This window comes from Chrysemys picta, chromosome 17 (assembly GCF_011386835.1).
Source record: "Chrysemys picta bellii isolate R12L10 chromosome 17, ASM1138683v2, whole genome shotgun sequence".
NCBI classification, from domain to species: domain Eukaryota; kingdom Metazoa; phylum Chordata; order Testudines; family Emydidae; genus Chrysemys; species Chrysemys picta.
In genome coordinates this window covers 6134376-6155611 of record NC_088807.1, presented here as the reverse complement: position 1 = coordinate 6155611, position 21236 = coordinate 6134376, and the positions used below count along the sequence as shown (strand labels likewise).

At 58.6% G+C, this 21236-nt stretch overlaps 2 protein-coding genes across 2 annotated transcripts; both read left to right on the top strand.

The window, feature by feature from the left end:
• The first annotated feature begins 3259 nt into the window (after positions 1–3259).
• LOC101948253 (peptidoglycan-recognition protein SC2) lies at positions 3260–8178 on the top strand. Its single transcript, XM_024110560.3, has 5 exons — positions 3260–3395; positions 3752–3823; positions 4766–4967; positions 5917–6035; positions 6454–8178. Exons 2-5 carry the CDS (start codon positions 3769–3771, stop codon positions 6630–6632), a joined length of 555 nt encoding a protein of 184 aa, XP_023966328.2. The 5' UTR covers positions 3260–3395; positions 3752–3768; the 3' UTR covers positions 6633–8178.
• A 4696-nt stretch (positions 8179–12874) lies between these two features.
• LOC122174587 (uncharacterized) lies at positions 12875–17918 on the top strand. Its single transcript, XM_042859271.2, has 2 exons — positions 12875–13091; positions 14202–17918. The coding sequence occupies exons 1-2, from the start codon at positions 13057–13059 to the stop codon at positions 15460–15462; spliced, it is 1296 nt and encodes a 431-aa protein (XP_042715205.2). The 5' UTR covers positions 12875–13056; the 3' UTR covers positions 15463–17918.
• Positions 17919–21236: the final 3318 nt, after the last annotated feature.

Sequence of the window (21236 nt, the reverse complement as noted above, 5' to 3'; positions counted from 1 at the left end):
CGAGGCGCTGCAGGGCCATGGCATTGGGATTAAACCCAACTCAGCCCAATGGGAGATCCAGAGTCAACTCCGAGAAGGAAGCTGTAATATTAACCCTCTCCTAACCAAAACCATTAGTGTGACACTTCTATAAACACTGCCCCCATGACCTGAAATCAGGGTTAATGGCAAAACTCCCCGAGATGTAACCACAGCTGGGAAACAGGCCAACCAATGTGCAGATAGTGATAGGGTTTGATAGAAAACCTAACAGGGCTGGAACGGGAGCGGAGGATGGGGATCGGGCCCAAGCCGAGACCCACACCTGGGCAGGGGGGGACACCACCCTGAGAAACTCTGTGGTGGGCGAGACAGAGCCATGTGCCATATGTGGCCCCCGGGCTTGCTTTGCCTGGGGTTGCCCTTAAGTCCCGGCGCAGTGCTGGGAAGGCCGGCTGCACCCCGCCCCCACAGCGTTCCCCGTGTGACTGAGCCTCCGGAGTGAGGGGTCACCCAGCAGTGCGACGCTGGCATAGGATACTGACGCTGAGTGTTCACACCCCAAACCACCCTCCACGTGTCACGATGCTCCCTCCGGGGGGCAGCTCCATCAGCTCCCAGGAGCAGCAGGTGGGAGTTGAGGGGAGACGCACTGGATGGAGAGAACCTGGCACTGCCGAGACTGTCATTAACCTCATGTCGTGATGCCTCTCAAACGCCCCCCCCGGGGGGGGAAATGTGGGTTGATGTTCCCAGCGCAGAACCCTTCGCTCTGCCACAGCCCAGCGCTCTGGGCAGCCCTGTTACCAAGCCGCTCTGTGTTCCTGGGGAACCAGGGCACAGTACCCAGCTGTCTGACTCATGAAAGACCGTCTCCCCACACCCTCCAGCCTTTGCTTGAACCAAAATCTGCATCAGAAGAAAGACTTACAAAAAGCAAGGGAAAGGCCGTGGGAGACACACCTAAGCCTCTGGGACAAGGGTGACAGGATTAAGGAAACTCCCCTGGCCTCATTTGCATCGAAGATGGGACAGGGAGGCATCCCCATTAGCATACAGAATGGAGAACAGAGATTTCAAGGCAAGAACCGCACAGAACTCTGGGACCAGAAAAGCAGGGACGCACTGCATGATGGGGGAAATCTCTGCTTCCGATGTTAATGAACCCAGGCCTGCCCATACCCAGCTCAGCAGTTACCAGACCAATTCTAGTAATAAATCCTTTATTGGGATCCAAAATACTGAAACTCCCTAATTGCATTGAGAGTTCCCTGGAAGGAACACCGCCCATAGCCAGGAATGTTCAGTTCCTATTGTCTAGCCTGAACAAAACAACTTTGGTATCCTCCCTTGTTTACACAAACAAATCTCGTGTTCTCCCTTGAACCATTGTTGTTTCTCTACAAAACATCCTAGCCCTGCTCCAGTTAGTGTTCTGATGCCCGGATCCAACATCTGCATCAGTTCCATTGGGAAGTCATCTTCTCCTGACTGACCGTGTTGGGGGCTCTGCCTGTCTCCAGCACTCCGGACCCTCAGCTACCACCACCACCTGGGACCCCCGATCGAGTCAAGCTTCATGGACTGGTGAGAACTCATCTCCTCTCTGGCTCTCTCTGGTTACGACCAGAACAATTGCAATGGGAAAGTGGAGATAGAGATGTGCTGACCCTAGGACATGATTAACCTGCTGCTCTCAGACGCACTCTGTTAATATGTGTGAGTCTGGGGCTGGAAGAACTGAGGCCCTGCAGGTCGGCTCCAGTGGGCGGGAACTCGCAGCAGGGAGAAGTTAAGCTCTGTATGAGAACACGAGTGACACAAGCAGTACATTGATAGAAGTACAGAACCCCCCCCCCCCTCCCCCAGAAGAGTAACCCTAATAAATGAACATACCCCAAAGTAACTGGCAAAGCTGGTAACAGCCCCAAGAAAAGTTGGGGGCTGGGTGTGGGTGTTGCCAGGTAACCCCTCTTCTGTGCTTTGGGGGTGCTATTAGGGCTCTGAAAGACGGGGGGGGGGGGAGAATCAGACCCCTCAGTTAGCTCCAGGCTGCATGGGACTGGGTGAGAGAAATGCCCATGAACAGCCGGCCAGGAGAAGGGGGATCCCGGAAAGCTCATTAGCAGGCGGGTGGGTTCACTGATTGGTTTAACGCGTGTTCTTGGCAGTGCTGGCACCGTAAGCACCGAGGTGTTGTTTGGAGGGAGCTGGGCAGGGCCGGAGCTGTGGGGCTCACAGGGCTTGTAGCCTCTGAAGGGGTAGGAAAGCGACCGGCTCGGCCAGTCTGACTTGCTGGGGATATCACAGTGCAAGCAGGAAACTGGGCAGCCTGGAGCACCCGGCAGGAGGAAGAGCGAGGCGGGTCCCCGCCCACGAGAGGTGCCAGCTGACGTGCCAGGAGTGCAGGGTGGGTGCCTGGCTGGCCCACAGAGGGGCAGGACCGGTGCAGTTGCCCTGAGCACTGACACCGTCATTATCCCTTCCTCAGCTACACGAAGCTCCGGCCATCACCTAGCCTGGGGCAGCTACAGCCCCACCCCACCCCCCCGCTGTGCCGTGAGGCTCACAGCGCCTGGCGCTCCTCTACCCTTTTCCTCACGCAAGGGTTGCCAGGTGTTCGGGTTTTGAGTGGAACGCTGGGTTGAAAAGGGACCCTGGGTGCTCTGGTCAGCACTGCTGACCGGGCCATTAAAAGTCCGCCTGGCTGCCCAGCTCCACTCAGCTCCCAGGAAGCTGCTGGCATCTCCCTTTGGCTTCTAGGTTTAGGGGTGCGCTGCTCTCCCCACCCTCAGCGCCGGCTCCGCATCTCCCATTGCCCAGGAACTGCAGGGGGACGGCACCTGCAGGCAGGGGCTGCACGCAGAGCCACCTGGCCACGCCGCCACCTAGGAGACAGAGCGTAATGCTGGCAGCTTCCCAGGTGCCGCCTGAGGTAAGCGCTACCCAGAGCCCACAGCCCGAACTCCCTCCCATGCCCCAAGCCCCTGCCCTGAGCTCCCTCCCGCACCCAAACTCCCTCCAGTCAGGCCCTGTCAACCGCAGAGGCTTGCCTGCAAGTCAGCGTCCGGCACACAAACTCGGCACCGGTATTGCTGAAACACACTGGCTATGTAACCACATTCCAGCAGCCAGCACAAGCACACCCCACCCCATCCCACGGAGCGCAGTCTGTTGGCCCTAGTATTGCTACAGACCCCTGACCCCTGCTGCAAGAGCGCGGCTTGGCCTTAAGCAACCGCAGCCCTGGTGAAATCCCCCCCCCCCCCTCGGTGGCTGGGGCTCCTGCCAGCATCGGCACGACGGTTTATTGACCAACTACCTGGCCCCACCCCACATCGTCCTCCCAGGCGCTTATAGAGAGCAGCAGGTGACGGTGCCCGGAGCTCACTCTGTCCAGCTCTGCAGGAATCCAGGTGGGCACATGCCAGCCCCACTCTGCACCCCACAGGGCACCGGTCTCCATGGAACACCTCTGCCCCCAGCCCGGCTCTTCTCCCCACAGCCCCAGCTGGGCAGTGTTAGTACAGCCGGGGCCAGCACCAAGCCTGCTGCTCAAGGGGCTGCCATGGGGACCCGGGGAGCTCGGGGGGGGAGGGGGATCTGGGCAGGGCTGGGACGCTGCCCTAGGGCGATAGGCTGGGCTTGGAGCCCGGGGAGCCTGAGCGCAGGGGGATCTGCTACCCAGGGGCTCTGGGGGTGTTTGGCGCTGGCCCAGCAGCGCCCCCTCCTGGGGGTGGCAGGCGGCTGTGACAGGCGCGTGTCCCCACAGGGCCGAGCGAGAGGAAGATGCTGCTGCTGACGCGGGTCGTGTTGCTCTCAGCGCTCTGCGCCGCGGCGCTCGGTGAGTTCGGATCCCCCCGGGCCGAGGATGGGGGGCAGGGCTGGGAATCCCTGATGCAGCGCAGAACACAGGGGGCGGAAACGCAGGCGTGGGAAATTAACGATGGAGGCACCCGACTAACCCACCCCCTGGCCTGGTGCCTGGGCTGGACCTGCCCCTGCAGACCAGGAACTGTCCCTCAGCTCCCGTCCAGCCCATCCCTCCTCAAGGCAGGGCTGGGTCGTCCCCTGCCGCCCATTCCCCAGACCCTAGTGTTCATCGGCCCACAGGACGAGACCCCTGGCCCTGCCCACGGGGAGCTGATCCCAGAGCATCACACACCTTTAATGGATCCTGCACTTGGCCTCAGCAACATACAGTGGCAATGAATTCCTTTTCTCAGGGTCAGATGTTCTGACCTTCCAGTTTCTGGGACATCGGGGTCTGTCCTGGCCGCCCCGTCTCTGAAGGGACCCGGCAGAAGGATCAGGGACGGAGAGAGAGCGGAAAGGCTGCAGAGCAGAGGGGACAGGCTGGAGGGCTGCAAGTGACCAGAGGGGGCAGAGGAGACAGACGGGTTCTGAGCCGCACACCCTGGGCGGGAGCTTCCCCCGCCCGGGGTGAGTTCAGAACACCAGCCTCACCCGCCATCTCCAGCCCAGTCCTTGCTTGGCCTCCCTCCAGCCCGGCCTGGCTCCCCGTTCACCCCTTTGCTGCCAGCGGCGGGTGCTGCTGCACGGCGAGCAGGCTCCCGGCCAGGCCTCTCCCCAGCCCCGTCACATTTAACGCAGGGCTGCGCGTCCTCCCTACGCCGTGCACGGCCTTTGCTGGCCCCACCCCCACCCCATTGCCGCAGCCCCACTCAGAGCACCAGCCCTGGGCCCGATCCTGCTGCGTGGGCTGGGGCAGGTGGGGGGCAGCCACATTAACCCAGCCCTTTCTCCCCTCCCCCGCATGGCACAGGCTGCCCCCGCATCGTCTCTCGCTCCCAATGGGGGGCCCGGGCCCCAAAAAATAGGGTCCGGCTGAGGACCCCAGTGCCCTTCGTCATCATCCACCACACGGAAGGGAATCCCTGCACCTCACAGGCCTCCTGCAGCCGGCAGGTCAGGGGCATCCAGAACTATCACATGAACTCAAACGGCTGGTCCGACATCGGCTACAAGTGAGCGGGGCAGGATGGGGGCCTCGCCACAGCTATGGGGGAGACTTGGGGCCACTGCCCACAAGCATCCACAGGGGGGCAGCAGAGACCACACTCTGGGTAGAGCTGGGGGTAGGGGGGGGGATTCTCCACAGAAGAGATTTGATTTTTATATTTAATATTTTTGGCTGAAAGGAAGGTATTGGGGAGGGTGCGCTCAGAGCCCCAGCTGGACAGAATGGGAGGCACAGACCGCCCCTGGCAGGGGGTGAGAATGGGACCCTGGCATAAGGGGAAGGGAGTGGGAGCACAGAGCCCCTGGCAGGGGGAGATTGGGAGGGGACTGAGGGAGTCCTGAAAAGCAGAGGATGGGAAGGGGCAGTCATGGAGCTGGTAGGGGATAGAGGGCTGCAGGGAGCCCCTGGGTTGTGCCAGGAGCTCGGCCGACAGACGTCGCGCGGCCTGCGCCCTGCTCGTCTGTGACACCGCCCCGTGCTGGCGTTACCAACGCCTTTCCCTGGGGTCGGCCTGACGCTCCACAACGAAAACCTGGCCGGAGATTTTGCTCCGTGAAATGTTTTGAGATGGCGACGTCAGGGGATGGAAACCCAGCTGGGAATTTCCCGCAGGGCGGCGGGTCCCAGCCCTGTTCTCCTGCCCCACATCTGGGCCGGCTACAGCCCTCGCTCGCCCCCCAGCTGGGGCCCAGGGCTGCTTCCATAAGGGGTGTTACACACAGCGCCACCTAATGGCCAAACAGTGCAATACAGGTTAGGACCCCACCAATCCAGTCCCTTTCCTCAGTTGGTCTTTACCTCCATGGCAGAGGATTGAGTTTCTAGCTCCGAGGGTCCCAGGTTCAAACCCGGGCAGGGCCAGCAACGACCCTGGGGGAGCTGCCGGGAGCGATGGGGAGGGGAGGCTGCGGCCGACCTGCCTGTGCGGGTCTCACACTGCGCTCTGCCTGCAGCTTCCTGATCGGCGAGGACGGCAATGTCTACGAGGGCAGAGGCTGGAGCACCATGGGGGCCCACGCCAAGAACTGGAACCATAAGTCGCTGGGATTCAGCTTCCTGGGCAGCTTCTCCAGTACGTGGGTCCCGTCTGTACGGATTTCCCCAGCTAGGCCCCGAGGGGGGCTGGGAATCCCTCCTGCAGGGCTCCCTCCCACACCTCCTCTCCCCTGCAGACCTGACACCCAGCTGGCCTCACCACCATCCCGCTGGGCTCCACCCCTGTGGAGTTCCCCTTCCCCCTCCATGGGGTACCAGGCGGGGGCACTGGGCCAGGATAGGGGTGGGGGAGGGACCTTGGTAAGCAAATGCAGCGGTGCAGAAGGGAGATGCAATACTGAATGCGAGGTGGGAGGAGGGAGTGACATCGAGGTGGCCAATGGAGAGCGTGGGCAGAGGGGGGTTATTTATTCAGGCCACAGTCACGTCCCCTGAGCAGCAGAGAGGGGCCGAGGGCCAGGGTGAGATTAACAGGGGGCTGCTCTGTCCTGCAGGCAGAGTGCCCAACAACGCCGCCCTGAACGCCGCCAAGAGACTGATCCAATGCGCCGTCTCCAAGGGCTTCCTGAGCCGCAGCTACTTCCTGAAGGGGCATCGCAACGTGAACCCGACCGACTGCCCCGGGAACGCCCTCTACAAGGTCATCAGACAGTGGCCCAGGTTCAAAGCCTGAGTCCCTGCAACCTCGGGGCAGCCCCTGACCCCGCCTGCGGCTTCTGCCTGCCCAAGCAGCACCTCCGCCCCCCAGCAGGGGGCAGCCTCCCACTTCTCGCCCACCTGGTGCCTCCTGGGGCCCGGAGAGCAGGGATCTGAGAGTTGGGGTTACGCTCCCGTCTCCCCTGGGCTCTGCTGCCGTCACCCCAGGGCTCAGATTTCTAATGGTGCCTTGGAGCCAACTGCCCCCCACCCCAGGTGGCTTCCTTCGGCAGAGGCCAGGCCTAGCCCCTCGCTCCCGCCCGGAACGGGCACGTCGGCTCAGCCCGGGTCCACACACAGCCAGGCCCAGGGTCTGACAGCATCCAGGGGGTGGGGCCAATCCTCAGCCGAGCTCCGTGGCGACGGCCCTGCCAATCCCTGGGCAGCTCAGGGAATGTCGCCTCCATTCCCCGTGTTAAACGTCCGAGCAATTCTCAATTCCAGAGTCCAACCCTCCTCTGCCCCCAGCCCCCTGACATCTGCAGCGAAATTCATCTGGACTCCCCCAGAAATTGGTCGCTATTTACCCCACCCTAGAAAGGGAACCTGTAGCGACGCGGGACTCACCCCTGTGGCGCCTCCTGCTGGTCATGTCTGGGAATTAGCATTTCCAGCCTCCATAGCGCCCTCTGCAGGCTGGTGTCCCGCTGCTGCTTGGTCCCCCGTGTCTCTCCCAGGACTCCGGTGCGCCATTCTCTGGGGTGCTGCCCCTGGCAGTACACCCCTCCGTCTCGAGGTCTCCCCTCCCTAGGGAACTCCTTCCCCCTCTCCCCACCTCGCCTCAGTCATAGGCTACTGCCAGTCACCAACTAGCCCCGCTCCCTGGGGCAGACGGCAGTATAAGCCACTCATCACAGACAAGGGGTTTTGGGACCTGCTGCCTTTCTCTGCAACCCGGTACCTCTGGGGCCTTGGACAAGGCCCTGCAGCCTGGGGAATTGCCAGCCTAGAGCGCCCCAGCCCTACTTCACTGCCAGTCCCCTTTCTGCAAGCAGCCAAGCCCTGCTCTCTCCCAGCCTGGAGAGAGACTTCTAGGCCACTGGCTCACAGCCTTTATATACAGGCCAGCTGTGGCCTGACTGGGGCGTGGCCCCCAGCTAAGGCGGCTTCCCCAATCGGCGTAGTAGCAGCTTTCTCCCAGCCACTGCCCTGTCCTAAGGATGTCTTGAGCCCTTCAGGGCAGGAGCGGCGTAACCACCCTGCTACAGAACCCCAGTGTCCCCGAGCCCTGACCCGCAGCTCGGCCTGGCCCCCGCAGGGGCTGGCTCTCAAAGCTTTCAGCCCCAGCCCCTTTCGCCCCGACAGTCCATTCCCACCAGCCTCTCACCGAGGGGGCGTGAAGTGTTTGGATCTTCACACGGCAGGTGCCTGGGAAGGACCCGTCGAGTGGTTCGCAGAGTCCCACAAAGGGGGTTTTAATTCAAGTGCAATTTGCCTCTAACCCAGCGCCCCTGCGGCTTAGCGCTTGCTTTGCTTGGGAGCTTCTGAGCAGTGACAATAAACCAGCTTCTAGCACGTGAAAAGTTGAAGCACCGTGAATCATTTCATCTCCTGTTAAACCATAACCACCCCCCGCCACTGGGCTGGGCTGGGAGAGCCCAGAGGGTGAGATTAGGGTCTGTCAGAGTGGCACTAAGAGGCCCCACTACGCTAGGTGCTGTACACACAGAGCATGAGACAGACAGTCCCTGCCCTAAAGAGCTCACCGTCTAACTAGACACAGGGTGGGAGGGGAAACTGAGGCACAGGGAGGGGAAAGGGTTTTACCCAAGCTCACAGAGCCAGTCAGTGGCAGAGCATGGAACAGACCCAAGGGCTGCAGTCAAGTGCTCTGCCCACTAGGCGGTGCTGCCTCTCAGTCCAGAGGGAGGAGATGGAGGGAAACCAAGGGGGCGCTGGTTCTGCACGGGTTACACACAGACAGGCCCGGCAGGGAGGGGAGGGGAGGTGGGGTTGGCTCCTGGTGATGGGAGCTGGGGCTGCGGCTGGAGACCGGCGGGAGGGGGCTGGAGCGGAGGAAACAGCCATGCCAGCAGCAGTGTCCCAGCCCCGCAGTGCCCAGGGCTGCCCAGCGTGAGGGGCGCTATGGGGAGGGGGCAGCAGCCCTGATGGGGCAGCTCTTTGTTACCAGAGTCGCTGTGGAGCAGCCCCCGAGCGAGGCTGGGAGCCCGGTGCCCCCAGGGCTGAACGGGCCCCAGAAACGGGAGCAGCAGCTGGAGGCCTCGCTGCAGAGAGCGCAGGCCTGGACCCCCCGCAGCCCCCGGTGTCCTGCCCCCGGCACAGTCCGAGTTCAGCCCGGTTATTCCTGCTTCTGAGCTGTGGGCCCCGGGGGACTTGACCAGCTGGGATCCAGGCTCCTCGCTGGGAGGAGGCTAGTCCAGGCCCCGGGGGCTGGAGCTCCAGAGAATGGGGGAAAGCCCACAAGGGAAGGCCCAGCCCAGGCCCCCAGGCTCTTCAGAGAGTGAGACCTCCAGGGGCTAAAGTAAGAGGGCCGGCCCCAGCCCCGCTGCAGCCCCCGACCCTGGCCCAGGTAGAGTCTCAGCACAATCTCCCTTCCCGTCCTCTCTGAGACGCCACCATCGTAACAGCTCCCCCGGCCCCTGCGGGGCTGCCACAGCCCGGGCCCCCCAAGCCGCCTTGCCTGGTCCCTGGGGTGTTTTGGCCACTGGCCCCATGGAGCTCGGCCCAGGAGGGGCGAAGGATCCCGCGAGGCCCAGGGAGAGGTTGGTCCCCTCGCCAGGGGAGGCTCTGGGCAGTCACAGCCACAGGTACTCGGCCAGGAAGGCAGCCAGGATCTTGCAGAGGTTCTCCACGGTCGGGGGGTGCAGGTTCTGCTCCGTGTCCTCCATCGTGTGCCAGACCTATGGGAAGGGGGTGGCGATGAGGTGCAGCACCGGCACTCCTGCAGCCAGACAGATACACGGACAGTCAGCGGGGATCCAACCCGGGACCTGCAGCGCTGGAAGTGCATCTCCAATAGCTGTCAGCAGTAGTAGGCTGTTATCCCCATGTGGCCCAGCCACTAGAGGGCGACTTGTAACACATTCTAAATCCACATACGGCCTCAGCAGATGGAACCAGGCCCTCAGGCACCACTCGGCATGCTGTGGCGGTGACTGGTAGCCAGGACAAGCCTATCTCCTTTCCTGGGGGAGCAATGGCTAGCAACTCACGGAGACACCAGCCATACAGTCTCTGTAACTGAACATACACATAGCAATGCCTTATCCATACCAGCCGCTCACCCAGGCACCGGATGGATGGTTTGCTTCCTTCCTAGCAAGCCTATGCAGCCACCGCCAATATCCCACAGCATGGTTTTAAGACAAAGAAAAATGCGGCGAGTGCGACCCAAGCAACTTACTTCAGCACTTAGCCGAGCGGTCGGCCATAGCGATTGTTCGCCATTTGGTCTGTTCCTGGGGGGGGCCACAAGGGCTTGACAGCCTGCATGGGGGGAGGGATAGCTCAGTGGTTTGAGCATTGGCCTGCTAAACCCAGGGTTGTGAGTTCAATCTTTGAGTTGGCATTTAGGGATCTGGGGTAAAAATCTGTCTGGGGATTGGTCCTGCTTTGAGCAGCGGGGGTTGGACTAGATGATCTCCTGAGGTCCCTTCTAATCCTGATATTCTATTAAAAAAAAACAGACTCGGGGAGGCTAGCCCCCGGCCTGCCACTTCTGCCCAAGGCCCTTTCCCTCCCGCTGAAGCCCAGAGGCCCCCTCTCAGCCCCAGGACACCTGGCTCCCACCACAGCGCACTGGGTGGGCGGCATAGCCCTCCTCCCCCAGCCCTGGAGCACCCGATGGGTGGTGCACCCCCCTGCGCGCCAGTCGGGTGGTTGCAGTCCTGCTCCTCCAGCCCCAGGGCGCCGGGCGGTTGGTGCCCGCTCTCCCCGGCAGGCAGAGCGGCCTCCAGCCCCGGAGTGCAGGCCAGCCCTCATTAGCCCCAGCCATGGGGGAAGAGCCCCCCCGCAGCGCAGCACTGGGAAGCAGAAAGGAGCCTGGGGGCAGGGCATGGGCGGGGTCATGCAAGGCGGTTTTGGGGAGGCTCCGCCTTCCCCTGCCTTCGATACCCGCCACCCGTGACGGCCTGAAAGTCCAACAGCGGAACAGAGTTGATGCTCCCATGTACTAGGGGGTCTGCCTCTGGGCCACCGCCACGCCTTGGTCGGTGGGATTTTATCCCGGATGGTACAAGCCACCCAGAGAACGGCATTCGCTGGAACATCTTGTGGCATTCTCACGACACGGCCGAAAAGCATAAGACACCGTCTGTCTGTAGACCGGAGCGACCATAAACACCTGCGTTATGAATGAAGTCGTTCGACTTTACGCCCAGTATACGACGTTGGTATTTTGTGCCCAGTCTGAGCGGCGGCGTGTCTGTGTTTCGCAGCCGTACAGCGGTACGGGGAGGACACAGCTCTAGTAAGATCCTCCGCTTGGCTGTCGTGCTGAGATGATGTTGCTCCATTGCAGACGACCCATGGCAGATGCTGCGCCGCCGAGCTGCTGGAGACCCTCCAGGGGAGAGATGGAGGAACTGGCGAGTATCGAGCCCCGAAGCCGGAGTTCCGGTATTCAAAGAGCTCGGAGTCGCAGCTGGACCCGATCCTGGATTTGGCAGCTTTGTTGTTGACACACACAGGGCTGGCTCCAGGCACCAGCCCACCAAGCTTGTGCTTGGGGCGGCACCTGGAGGGGGGCGGGGCGGCGCTCCAGCCCCGGGGAGAGCAGGGTCACGGCCGGGCTCGCCGCCCTCCCCCCTGGCGCCCTCCCCCCGGCCGCCGGGGGGAGAGCGGCGAGCCCTGGCTGGGGCTCGCCGCCCTCTCGCCGCCCTGCCCCCTGCGCTCTGGCCGCCGGAGGCAGAGCGGAGCTCCCGCCGGGGCTCACCGCCCTCCTCCCAGGGCTCCGGCCGCCCTCCCCCTCGGCGCCCTCCTCCCGGCCGCAGGGGGGAGAGCGGAGCCCCCGCCGGGGCTCACTGCCCTCCTCCCAGGGCTCCGGCCGCCCTCCCGCCACCCCTGGGGCGGCAAAAAAACCAGAGCCGGCCCTGGACACACACAGCCCAGCTCCGGCTCATTCGAAAAGCAGGAGAACCAGTGGCTTTTCCACACTCCTTAAAGCACACACACCGATCAGAGACATCGTCTTCGCCCATTTACCAACAATGTGTTATCTCTGCCTGGCTTCCCGGCCCTGCCCCAGGACCCCGCACCCCACCTTGGCAAACATAATGCAGGGCCGCCCGGGTGGGCAAGTGGGGCAATTTGCCCCAGGCCCCGAGCCCCGCAGGGGCCCCCATGAGAATATAGTATTCTATAGTATTGCAACTTTTTTTTATGGAAGGGGCCCCCGAAATTGCTTTGCCCCAGTCCCCCTGAATCCTCTGGGAGGCCCTGACATAATGTCCCATCAGGGTGAGTACCCAGCCCTTCACCTCCGGGCGTCATTGAAAAATCAGCGCTGCTCTCTGCCGCCCTCTGCTGGACAGTGCGGGGAGGCGGCAGCCAAGAATGTTTTTCTGGGGGGCTTGGTGGGCGAGCCCCTGGTCTCCTCTTCCCCTCTGACAGCTAATCCCAGCCGAGCTCCCCAGCACTGAGGGGCGCGCCCCTGGAAGGAGGCGCTGTGGGACCCCTTGAACCCTCCCTACCCTGTGTCCCAGAGACCCCTGGCTGTATGTGTGGGGGGGAAGAGGTGGATTCTGGGTGAGATTCCCCCGGGGGGGGGGGGACCGCCCCTCCGCTGGGGCGACTGGGGTGCAATTACCCCCCACTCCAGCCTGGCCCCACTTTGCTGCATGCTGGACCCCCACTCTTGTGAGGTAAGGGCTTAACCCCTGCCCAAGGCTCGAGTCCCCTCCCCGGGGGTCCCGATCCTTCTCCCCACACTCCAGGGGGCCTGATCCTGGCCTTTCCACTGCCCCCTAAAAAGCCAGATAAGTCCTGCCCCGCACTAGCCCTGGTACAGTGGCTAGGGGCATGGCTGCTGCTGGGCGGGTACCAGGGGGGCTGGGCCAGGGGACTACCCAGGGGGCTGGAGCAGCTGCCGGTGGAGCAGTCAGAGCCTGACCCCCATGTACTGTGCGGGGACCGGTTACCCAGCGTAGCTAGAGGCCCCGCCCCATCTGTATAACCCCCGCCCCAAATATGCATAGGCCCCGCCCACATACCGGAGAGCCATAGTCTGCTCCCACCTATGTCCCTCCCCCTCATTTTCAGGCTTTGCCCCTTCCCCAAGAAACCCCGCCCTATCTTCTCCAAGCACCTCCCCATCTCGCTCAAAGCCCCGCCCCTTTTCTTCCAACCGAGACTACGCCCCCAGTCCCGGCCCCGCCGTATCGCAAGCCGGCCCGGCCTCTGAGAGCGTTTCTGCTGCGTGCGGAGCCGCGACATCACCGGTCATGGAGAGGCCGAGCGGGGCCGCCCAGAGCGCGGGGTGAGGGGCGGGGCGCTGCCCTCCAGCCCATAGGGCCCCCAAACCTCCCTATGGGACCCCCTCCGCCCCATAAACCCCACAGTCACCCATGGGACCCCCTGCACCCAGTAAACCTCCAGTCCCTCATAGGACCCCCCTCCATCCCATAGACCCCCCAGTGCCCAACAGGACCCCCTCCTCCACCACATAGACCCCCAACCAGGGAGTCCCTGCCCTACATGGGACCCCCCTCCACCCCATAGACCCCTCCATGGGACCCCCTCCACCCCATAAACCCCACAGTCACCCGTGGGACCCCCCTGCACCCAATAAACCTCCAGTCCCTGATGGGAACTACCAGCCAGGGACCTCCAGTCCCTCATGGAACCCCCCCTCAACCCCATAGACTCCCCAGTCCCCAACGGGACCCCCTCCTCCACCACATAGACCCCCCCCAACCATAGACCACCCGACCCCCATGGGAACCTGCTTTCAGCCTTATAGACCTCCCAATGGGATCCCCTCTCCAGCCCCATAGACCCCCAGCCAGGGACTCCCTGTCCTGCATGGGACCCCCCCTCCACCCTGTAGACCTCCCCGTCACCCATAGGACCCCCGTCCTCCACCCCATAGACCCCCCCAATTGTGGACCACCTGCCCCCCATGGGAACCCACTTCCAGCCCCATAGACCCCCCCATGGGACCCTTCCCTCCCCTCCATCCCCAGAGATCTTCCTGCCCCCCATCGGAACCCCCATCCAGCCCCATATATCCCCACTCCCCTGCCCCACATGGGAACCCCCCCTTCCAGCTTCATAGACGTCCCTCCTCCAGACCCACCCAGCCAGGCCACCTCCTCCACAAACACCCCAACTCCCATCTCCCTTAGCCAGGAACCCCCCTCCAGTCCCCACAGGGAAAACCCATCCTATCCCCACAACCCACCCAAATCCACTTACTCGGACCCTCTGCTCACCCCACAGATAGAGTCCCCCAAAATTCATATGCCTCACGAACCCCCATACAGACCACTGCCCCTTTCTCTACAGACCCCCCCTCCAGAATTCCCATCTCCTGTTGGACAGGGTGGTCTCTCTCTCTGTCTCTGACTCTTTTCTGTTCCCCACACAGCTCCCTCAAGCCCAGAGAGCCCAGCCCCACAGGGCCACCCGCCTCGAACCAGGCCATGCTGGAGACGCTGCCCATTCTGCCCTCCTACCCCAGCCCCATCTCTGACACACCTTGGACCCTGGATCACCCATCCACCGGGGGCCTCTCCTCCATCACAGTCCCTGTCCGGCTGGATGCCCTCTCCTACCTGCTCAACAGCGCCCTCCTGGGGGCCTGCATGGCCAGGACCCAGACGCCCCTCTCTGGCGGCCAAGGGCCATTGGCCACAGGCCACGGTGGCCCTACGCCACTTGCACTAGGCAGCAGGTGCCACCCACACTACTGCTGCAGCCCCCAGCCGGCGTGTGCCAACCCCCAGCAGCCCAATGGCGCCCGGCAGGCTTGGGTGGGGTGCTGTGGGGGTGGCGCCATGGGGCAGAGCAGCACTAGCTGTTCCCAAGAGGCGTCTAGGGGCCATGCCGATGGGCAGAACTGCTCTCCAAGATGGGATCAGCGTGGGTCTGCGTCGCCAAGGGGCTGGGGTGAGAATCGGAGAGCTGGGGGGCAGAAAGATTTCAATCGACCCTGGGGGGGCGGGAAGCCGCGGGGCGAGGTGGACTCCGCCCCATGGAAGGCAGGTCTTGGGGGTTCACGCAATGGCCCAGGAAGAGCCCAGGACTCAGGTTATGCACCCCGGAAGCGGAACCAAGATGGCCGCCCGTGGGGCACCCCAGAGTCCAAGAGATGGTCTAGCGGATGGCCGCAGAGACGGGGCTCTGGAGCAGAGGAAACGGAGTCAGCCAAAGCCGCTAGGGAAGATTGGGAGGAGGATTACAAGGGGTCCGCCGCCCAAGGGAGTGTCTTGGAGGAAGCCACGTCTTCCCAACCCAACCTCCCAGCTTCCCAAGGAGGAGAAGACTGGGAAAAGGAGTATGAAAAGTCCAGAGAGCCTCCCAAATCAGCGCCAGCGGTTCCCCCTCTTCCAGAGGTGGCCTCGAAGGCTCAAACAGCCTCCCTCCAGGAGAAGACAACCCCCCTACCACCTAGCAAGGACAGCAGCTTCTCCAGCTATCTCGAGAACCTCTTCACTGACCTGCCAAGGGAGTCCAGCACCGTCTCAGATCCATGCCAGGAGAGAGAGCCCCACGGGGACGCTGCCGAAAGTGGGACACGTCCCCCGGAAGGAGGAGGCCAATGTGGCCAGGTGTCTGCCAAGCTTGGTGATTTCACAGCCAGGAGTGTAGACCCCGCCTGCTCCGCCGTGGAGAATGACAGATCTTGAGCCCTGGGCTGTGGAAAGGCTCGGGTCTGTTCCCAAGTTGGGATCTTGTGGTTCTCCTGTTAAACTGAACCTCCATTGACAGCTCCACCAGCCTGCTGGGCTCAGCCCAAAGGCCCCAGCACTGAGCTGGGGACAATTTCAGCCAAGGGTTGGTTTGTTCATAACCAAGTTCTTTCTCATCCTCCATCCATTCCTTGCCTTCTACCCATGATCCTCCATTCCCAACCCCCGTCTTTCTCTGTCCAAAGATTTTGATGTTGAATTAGGTTTAAAACCGGGACTTGCCTAAAAACAAAAACGAGATCCAGAATTTCTGTTTTGTTCGTCTCTCTTAATTGGTTACATTCCGAGATTTGGTTTAAAAAAAACTAAACACCAAACCCAAATCCCATATCTTCTCCCCCAGCGGAGTGCCAGATCATGGGGGGTTTGTATCATTTAGTTAGTAACTCGAAGGTTTGCTTTTATGTCCAGGTTAGACAATGAAGCTCAGATGAGTGCCCGTATTCTGCAAATTAACGATGTGGTTTATGGCTCCATAAATCCCCAAAATGGCAAATACTTACGCGTGTGCTTAGCGGATGTGTTACCCAGGGCACTCAAGTTAACTCTTGGCTAATTTTTCAAGATCAGGGTCTAAATTTTTAACCTTGGAGGTCTGGGGATTAGTCCTAGGTTTAAAACCACCCTAAATATCCCATGTATTTTTACCAACTCCCCTCCCCATCTCTGATTTTGTATCATCAATCACATTTGGAATTTTTCAAGATTTGTGGTTTTCTTTCTAGGTTAAGAAAACACCCAAAGAACCAGGCTGTTTTGAAGTCTTACTAGAGTGGCGCACCTGACAGTGTTAAGTTGTGTTTGCAAAGACCGTTGGATTTTGAGTTGTTTGAACAAGTTGAAACGTTTCTTTGTCTGGGGTGATTTACCAGTTTGAACTCACTCAGCTCTCTGTACTGATTACATGGGTGAGACTGAACCTGCTAACTACACCAGAAATCAGAGAGTGAAGTGGAGGGTTTGACTGATTGCTAAAATACAGATGTTAGACATGCAATACAATTTCTCTCGACTGGATGGAGATTTAAAAAGTGAATTTAACTTATCGCATATGCTGTATATGTTGTATCTGCACTGTAACTTCTGTGCACTACAAAGGAAAAAATGGAGAAGTCGACTTATTACATTTATGGTACATCGATCATTCAAATCGCCCATTCCAGGGAAATGTTATTGCACATAGAACTATATCTTTGTGCTATACAGAGGTTAAAATGTCAATACGATTAGTTGCATATGTAACATATAGATGTAATAATAGAAATTTGCCAGTTTAATCTATATAGCCCAGACATTATATTGCATATGATATATATATATATTATACACACACACATAACAGTAATATAATTTTTCTGTGCTGTATCTATATGCAAAATAATCCTACCCCAAATAATTTCTGTGCCATGTGTAGAGATTAAAATAGTGAATTTGAATGGTTGCATATTTTAATTATTGCATATTTATTTATTTTTTGCATTATTGCATATGTATCCCAGAGCAATTATATTGCACGTAGAACTATATCTAGTGCTATGTAGAAGTTAAAATTTCAATACAACTTATTGCATATATGACATGTAGCTACATTCATAGAAATTCACCACTTTATTCCATCTAACATATACGTGATATCACATATATGAGCCATATAGCACAGACATTATATTGCTGTGATCTCAACATGTATGCAATATAATTGTTGTGCTATGTGGAGATAAAAACTTGCCCTATTGCATATATTATTTGCATATTAGACCACGACATTGTCGCCCTGCAATCAAATTTGCCATTTTAATATCTAGCACAGAGAAATTATGTGGTGTGTGTGATATGTGCACCTTTAGCAATAAGTCAGACTCGCTGTTTAACTCTCTGTATAGTGGAGGGAAATTATATTGCATATGTGAACATATATTCCAGCAGTGGCACCTGACCACAATGAATGATGCATCAAAGATCCCTGTGTATGAACACGAGGGAGCGTTACTGTTGGGTTATGGCATTGGGGGGTTATTTTTAACAGAGGCAAAAGATGCCTTCTGGTTCATCAGGAAACCTGTTCCTTTGAAATCCACGGAGCGAAGCGTTACCCTTTGGTTACGGTGTCTGAAGCATTGGGATTGTGCATGTGGTTTGCCTCAAGAAACAGCCTCAACTCTTCGGCGTGAAAGCCCAAGAGTTGAATTGGGTGTTTTGTCTTGAAAGGGGACCAGTGTCGGATCCCTCAGGATGGGAGATGGGGACCAGAAAGGGACCCCCTGGATGTGAACATCAGCTGGGTCCCTATGTGCCGAGGAGGCTTCATAATAACTGTTATTTAATGTAACTGAGGACCGTTGACAACTGTTGAGTTCTTTCCGGTTGTGAATAAAGGTTTTGTTTGTACTTCGGCTGCATTGGGGTTTGAGGGATTATATTTTGGTGGAATTTTACTTAGTTAGAGGATTAGAGAATGGGACATGGGGCCTTTCCCCTCTAGGGGGCGCTGGCTCTGATCCAGCCCCACAATGGGGGTCTGGCTGGCTCAGGGGTGCTGGGACTGAGACGAAAATCTGCCCGTATTTTCAACGGGCTAATTCCTATAGAAGCAGCAATGGACTTCCTTGTAATGTTGGCTCCCTACGCAGCCCATCACTGAGCTGGTGTCTCTGTAGACCAGGGAGAAGAACAAGAACAAGTGTTTGGGATCAAATTAGCACTGTACAGAGAAAATTGAAGGGTATCAGGAGGGGCTCTATGCCCCACCCCAGAGGCAGCTGCATCTCAGCACCGGGTGAGGGGTCCCTGTATGAAACCAGGACACCGGCTCCTTTCTCCACCACACTGTCCAGGGATGGCTCTGTCTGGCCACACGAGGCTCTCAATGGAACTGACCCCATCCCCACCCTGGCCCCCGGTGGCATTATTAAGTCCGTAGTGGGCTTCATCGGTGGGAGCTACATTTTAGTGCAAACGCTTACGGGGTTAGGTTGACATATGCTGCCTTACATAGACCTGCCTGTAGTGTAGACCAGGCCTGCGTGTCTGGGCAGCGCCCAGCGCGACGGGGTCCCAATCTCGGTCGCTGTGTGTCTGGGCAGCGCCCGGCCCGACAGGGCCCTGATCTCGATCACTGTGTGTCTGGGCAGCACCTGGCGCAATGGGGCCCTGATCTCGGTCATTGCGTGTCTGGCAACCCCCAGCGTGTTGGGGCCCTGATCTCGGTCACTGTGTGTCTGGGCAGCACCTGGCGCAATGGGGCCCTGATCTCGGTCATTGTGTGTCTGGCAACGCCCAGTGCGTCGGGGCCCTGATCTCGGTCACTGTGTGTCTGGGCAGCGCCCGGCCCGACGGGGCCCTGATCTCGGTCACCGAGTGTCTGGGCAGCGCCCGGCGCGACAGGGCCCTCATGTCAGTTTAGGCCTCCAGGTGCTACTATAATTTAATTAATAAGGTTTATGCACCTGTTGGGTATCCTTGAGCCAGTCCCTTCCCCCTCTGTGCCTCACCCTCCCCATCTGTAAAATGGGGATAGTGACCCTGGCCGTCACTGAGAAGTGCTAGGAGATCCTCAGCAGGGCCAGTTGTTTTGACATCAGTGCTGTCTGGCCCTCTGGCCCAAGGCTCATTTCTGACCTTGCCAGATCTTCTTCCATCGCTGGACTGAATCCGCCTCTCCCAGAAGCACTACCTGGGTTAACAGAAGAATTCTTTCATCAACCTAGCGCTGTCTACACTGGGGCTTAGAGCAGTTTAACTACAGCACTCAAGGGTATGAGTTTTTCACACCCCTGACCGACGCAGCTGGGTCGACCCACCTTTCTAGTGTAGAGCAGCCCTCAGGCCCTCTGCAGACTCAGTCAGTGTCGGTCACGCCCAGGGCAGCTCCCCCTTCTCAGAGCGATGAGCTCAGGCTGGCTGCAGACTCAGGCAGCGTCGCTGTGTCACTCACAGCAGGCCAGGGTTGGAAGGTTTTCTTTGCAACTCTGAAGGTAGGAAACTTCCTCTTTGCAGTGCAAGCCGAGATTCTACGTCACACCAGCCCCGGGGCTGGATCCAGACTGCACGTCACAGGGACACCTCCGTGCCAGAGGGATGGTGGAAGATTATCCTAAAATTGTCAGTGCAGATGCTGCCTGGGACTTGAACGTCCCGTCGGTTTCTCTGCGTGTGTTCTCAGCAGCACCATGGAGAGGCGCAGTGTTTATTACTGCAGTGAAGCCTGGTGGCTCTAAATCTGTTAGAAACGGCTTGTCAAAATTCCCTTTTCTAAGTAACTTGAACGGATCAGACAGATTTAAGCATTTGTAAAGATTTGGATCAATTGAAATGTGCAGTTGCCGGACGTTATGGGGGGGACTGTCGGATTGAACGACGGTAGATGCTGAGATTCAAGAAGTTAAATCGACCTAAATGGCATCCCGCTAACACGGGCATGACAGCGTGTTTTAGCACGTTAAGGTGGGACTTGCGTTCTCAAGCAGAATTTTTCTTGAGTTGCCTTTAAACTTCAATTTTCATCCGTGCAAATGGTTTTTCATGGGTACGCGGAAATCGACGCTTCATGACATTACTGATAAAAATCTAACCCTTCCAAGCCCAGGGAGGGATAGCTCAGTGGTTTGAGCATTGGCCTGCTAAACCCAGGGTTGTGAGTTCAATCCTTGAGGGGGCCACTTAGGGATCTGGGGCAAAAATCAGTACTTGGTCCTGCTAGTGAAGGCAGGGGGCTGGACTCGATGACCTTTCAAGGTCCCTTCCAGTTCTAGGAGATGGGATATCTCCATTAATTTATAAGCCAGGTTTAGACTGTAAAACCCATCAGATCTCGCAGCTTGACATGCCGCTCCCACAGTCCCTTCACTTAGTACCTTTTATTAGAAAAGGCTTCGCAAAATCTCCTGCCTGTACGGCCTTCAATAATCAGGAGTCACTGCGACCCAGCACCAAAATGCAGCCAACTCTAAGGAGGGACAAGGCAGGTCTATAACAAGCACATGACACCGCAGTTTAGGACAGGAAGTGAAGAATACCAGATCTGAAGCTGCCAGGGGAGTTTAAAGAGGTAGGATGGCATCACCCTGGTTAGTAATTGGTCCGGTGACAGGGGCTGACGCCCTGCATCGTGCAAGGAGAGAGAGATCTTTACCTTTAAACGGCTCTGTACACCCCCAATCTCGGTGTCTCTGGTTAGGACCAATTTTGTCTCCAAACTTTTTGTGAAAAATACTTCACAATTCTCAGAGCATCCCACAGCAGCGTTCTCCTGGTGAAAAGTTCCTTTTTTGGGTTCGAACTGACTTTGCATTTAAGTGAATTTATCAGAAAAAAATCTAAACCAGGGGCATCCTTGCCTCCCCGTCTGTAAAGTGCCACCCCAACACAGCGGTCATGAGGCTTAGCGGTCTGGAAAGCGTTTTGTAAATGTAGAGTCCTGTAGCATGGATAAGCATAAATAATTTTCAAAGTAATTAAATGATCAACATGTTGCTTGACCTGAATGGAATCTCCCCCCCCCCCCCCCACTCGTCAGCCACACCCCGCTGCCTTCTCAGGCCCAGCCCCACTTGGCCATCTCTAGCCACTGCTGCTCTGCGGTATTTGAAATATAGGAGGAGACAGACCACGGCCAGAAAGAAACCCGGTGATCACCCAGTCTGAGCTCCTGCAGACCCCAGGCCGGAGAACCCCAACCCAGCCATTCCAGCAGCCAGCCCATAGCTGGTGGT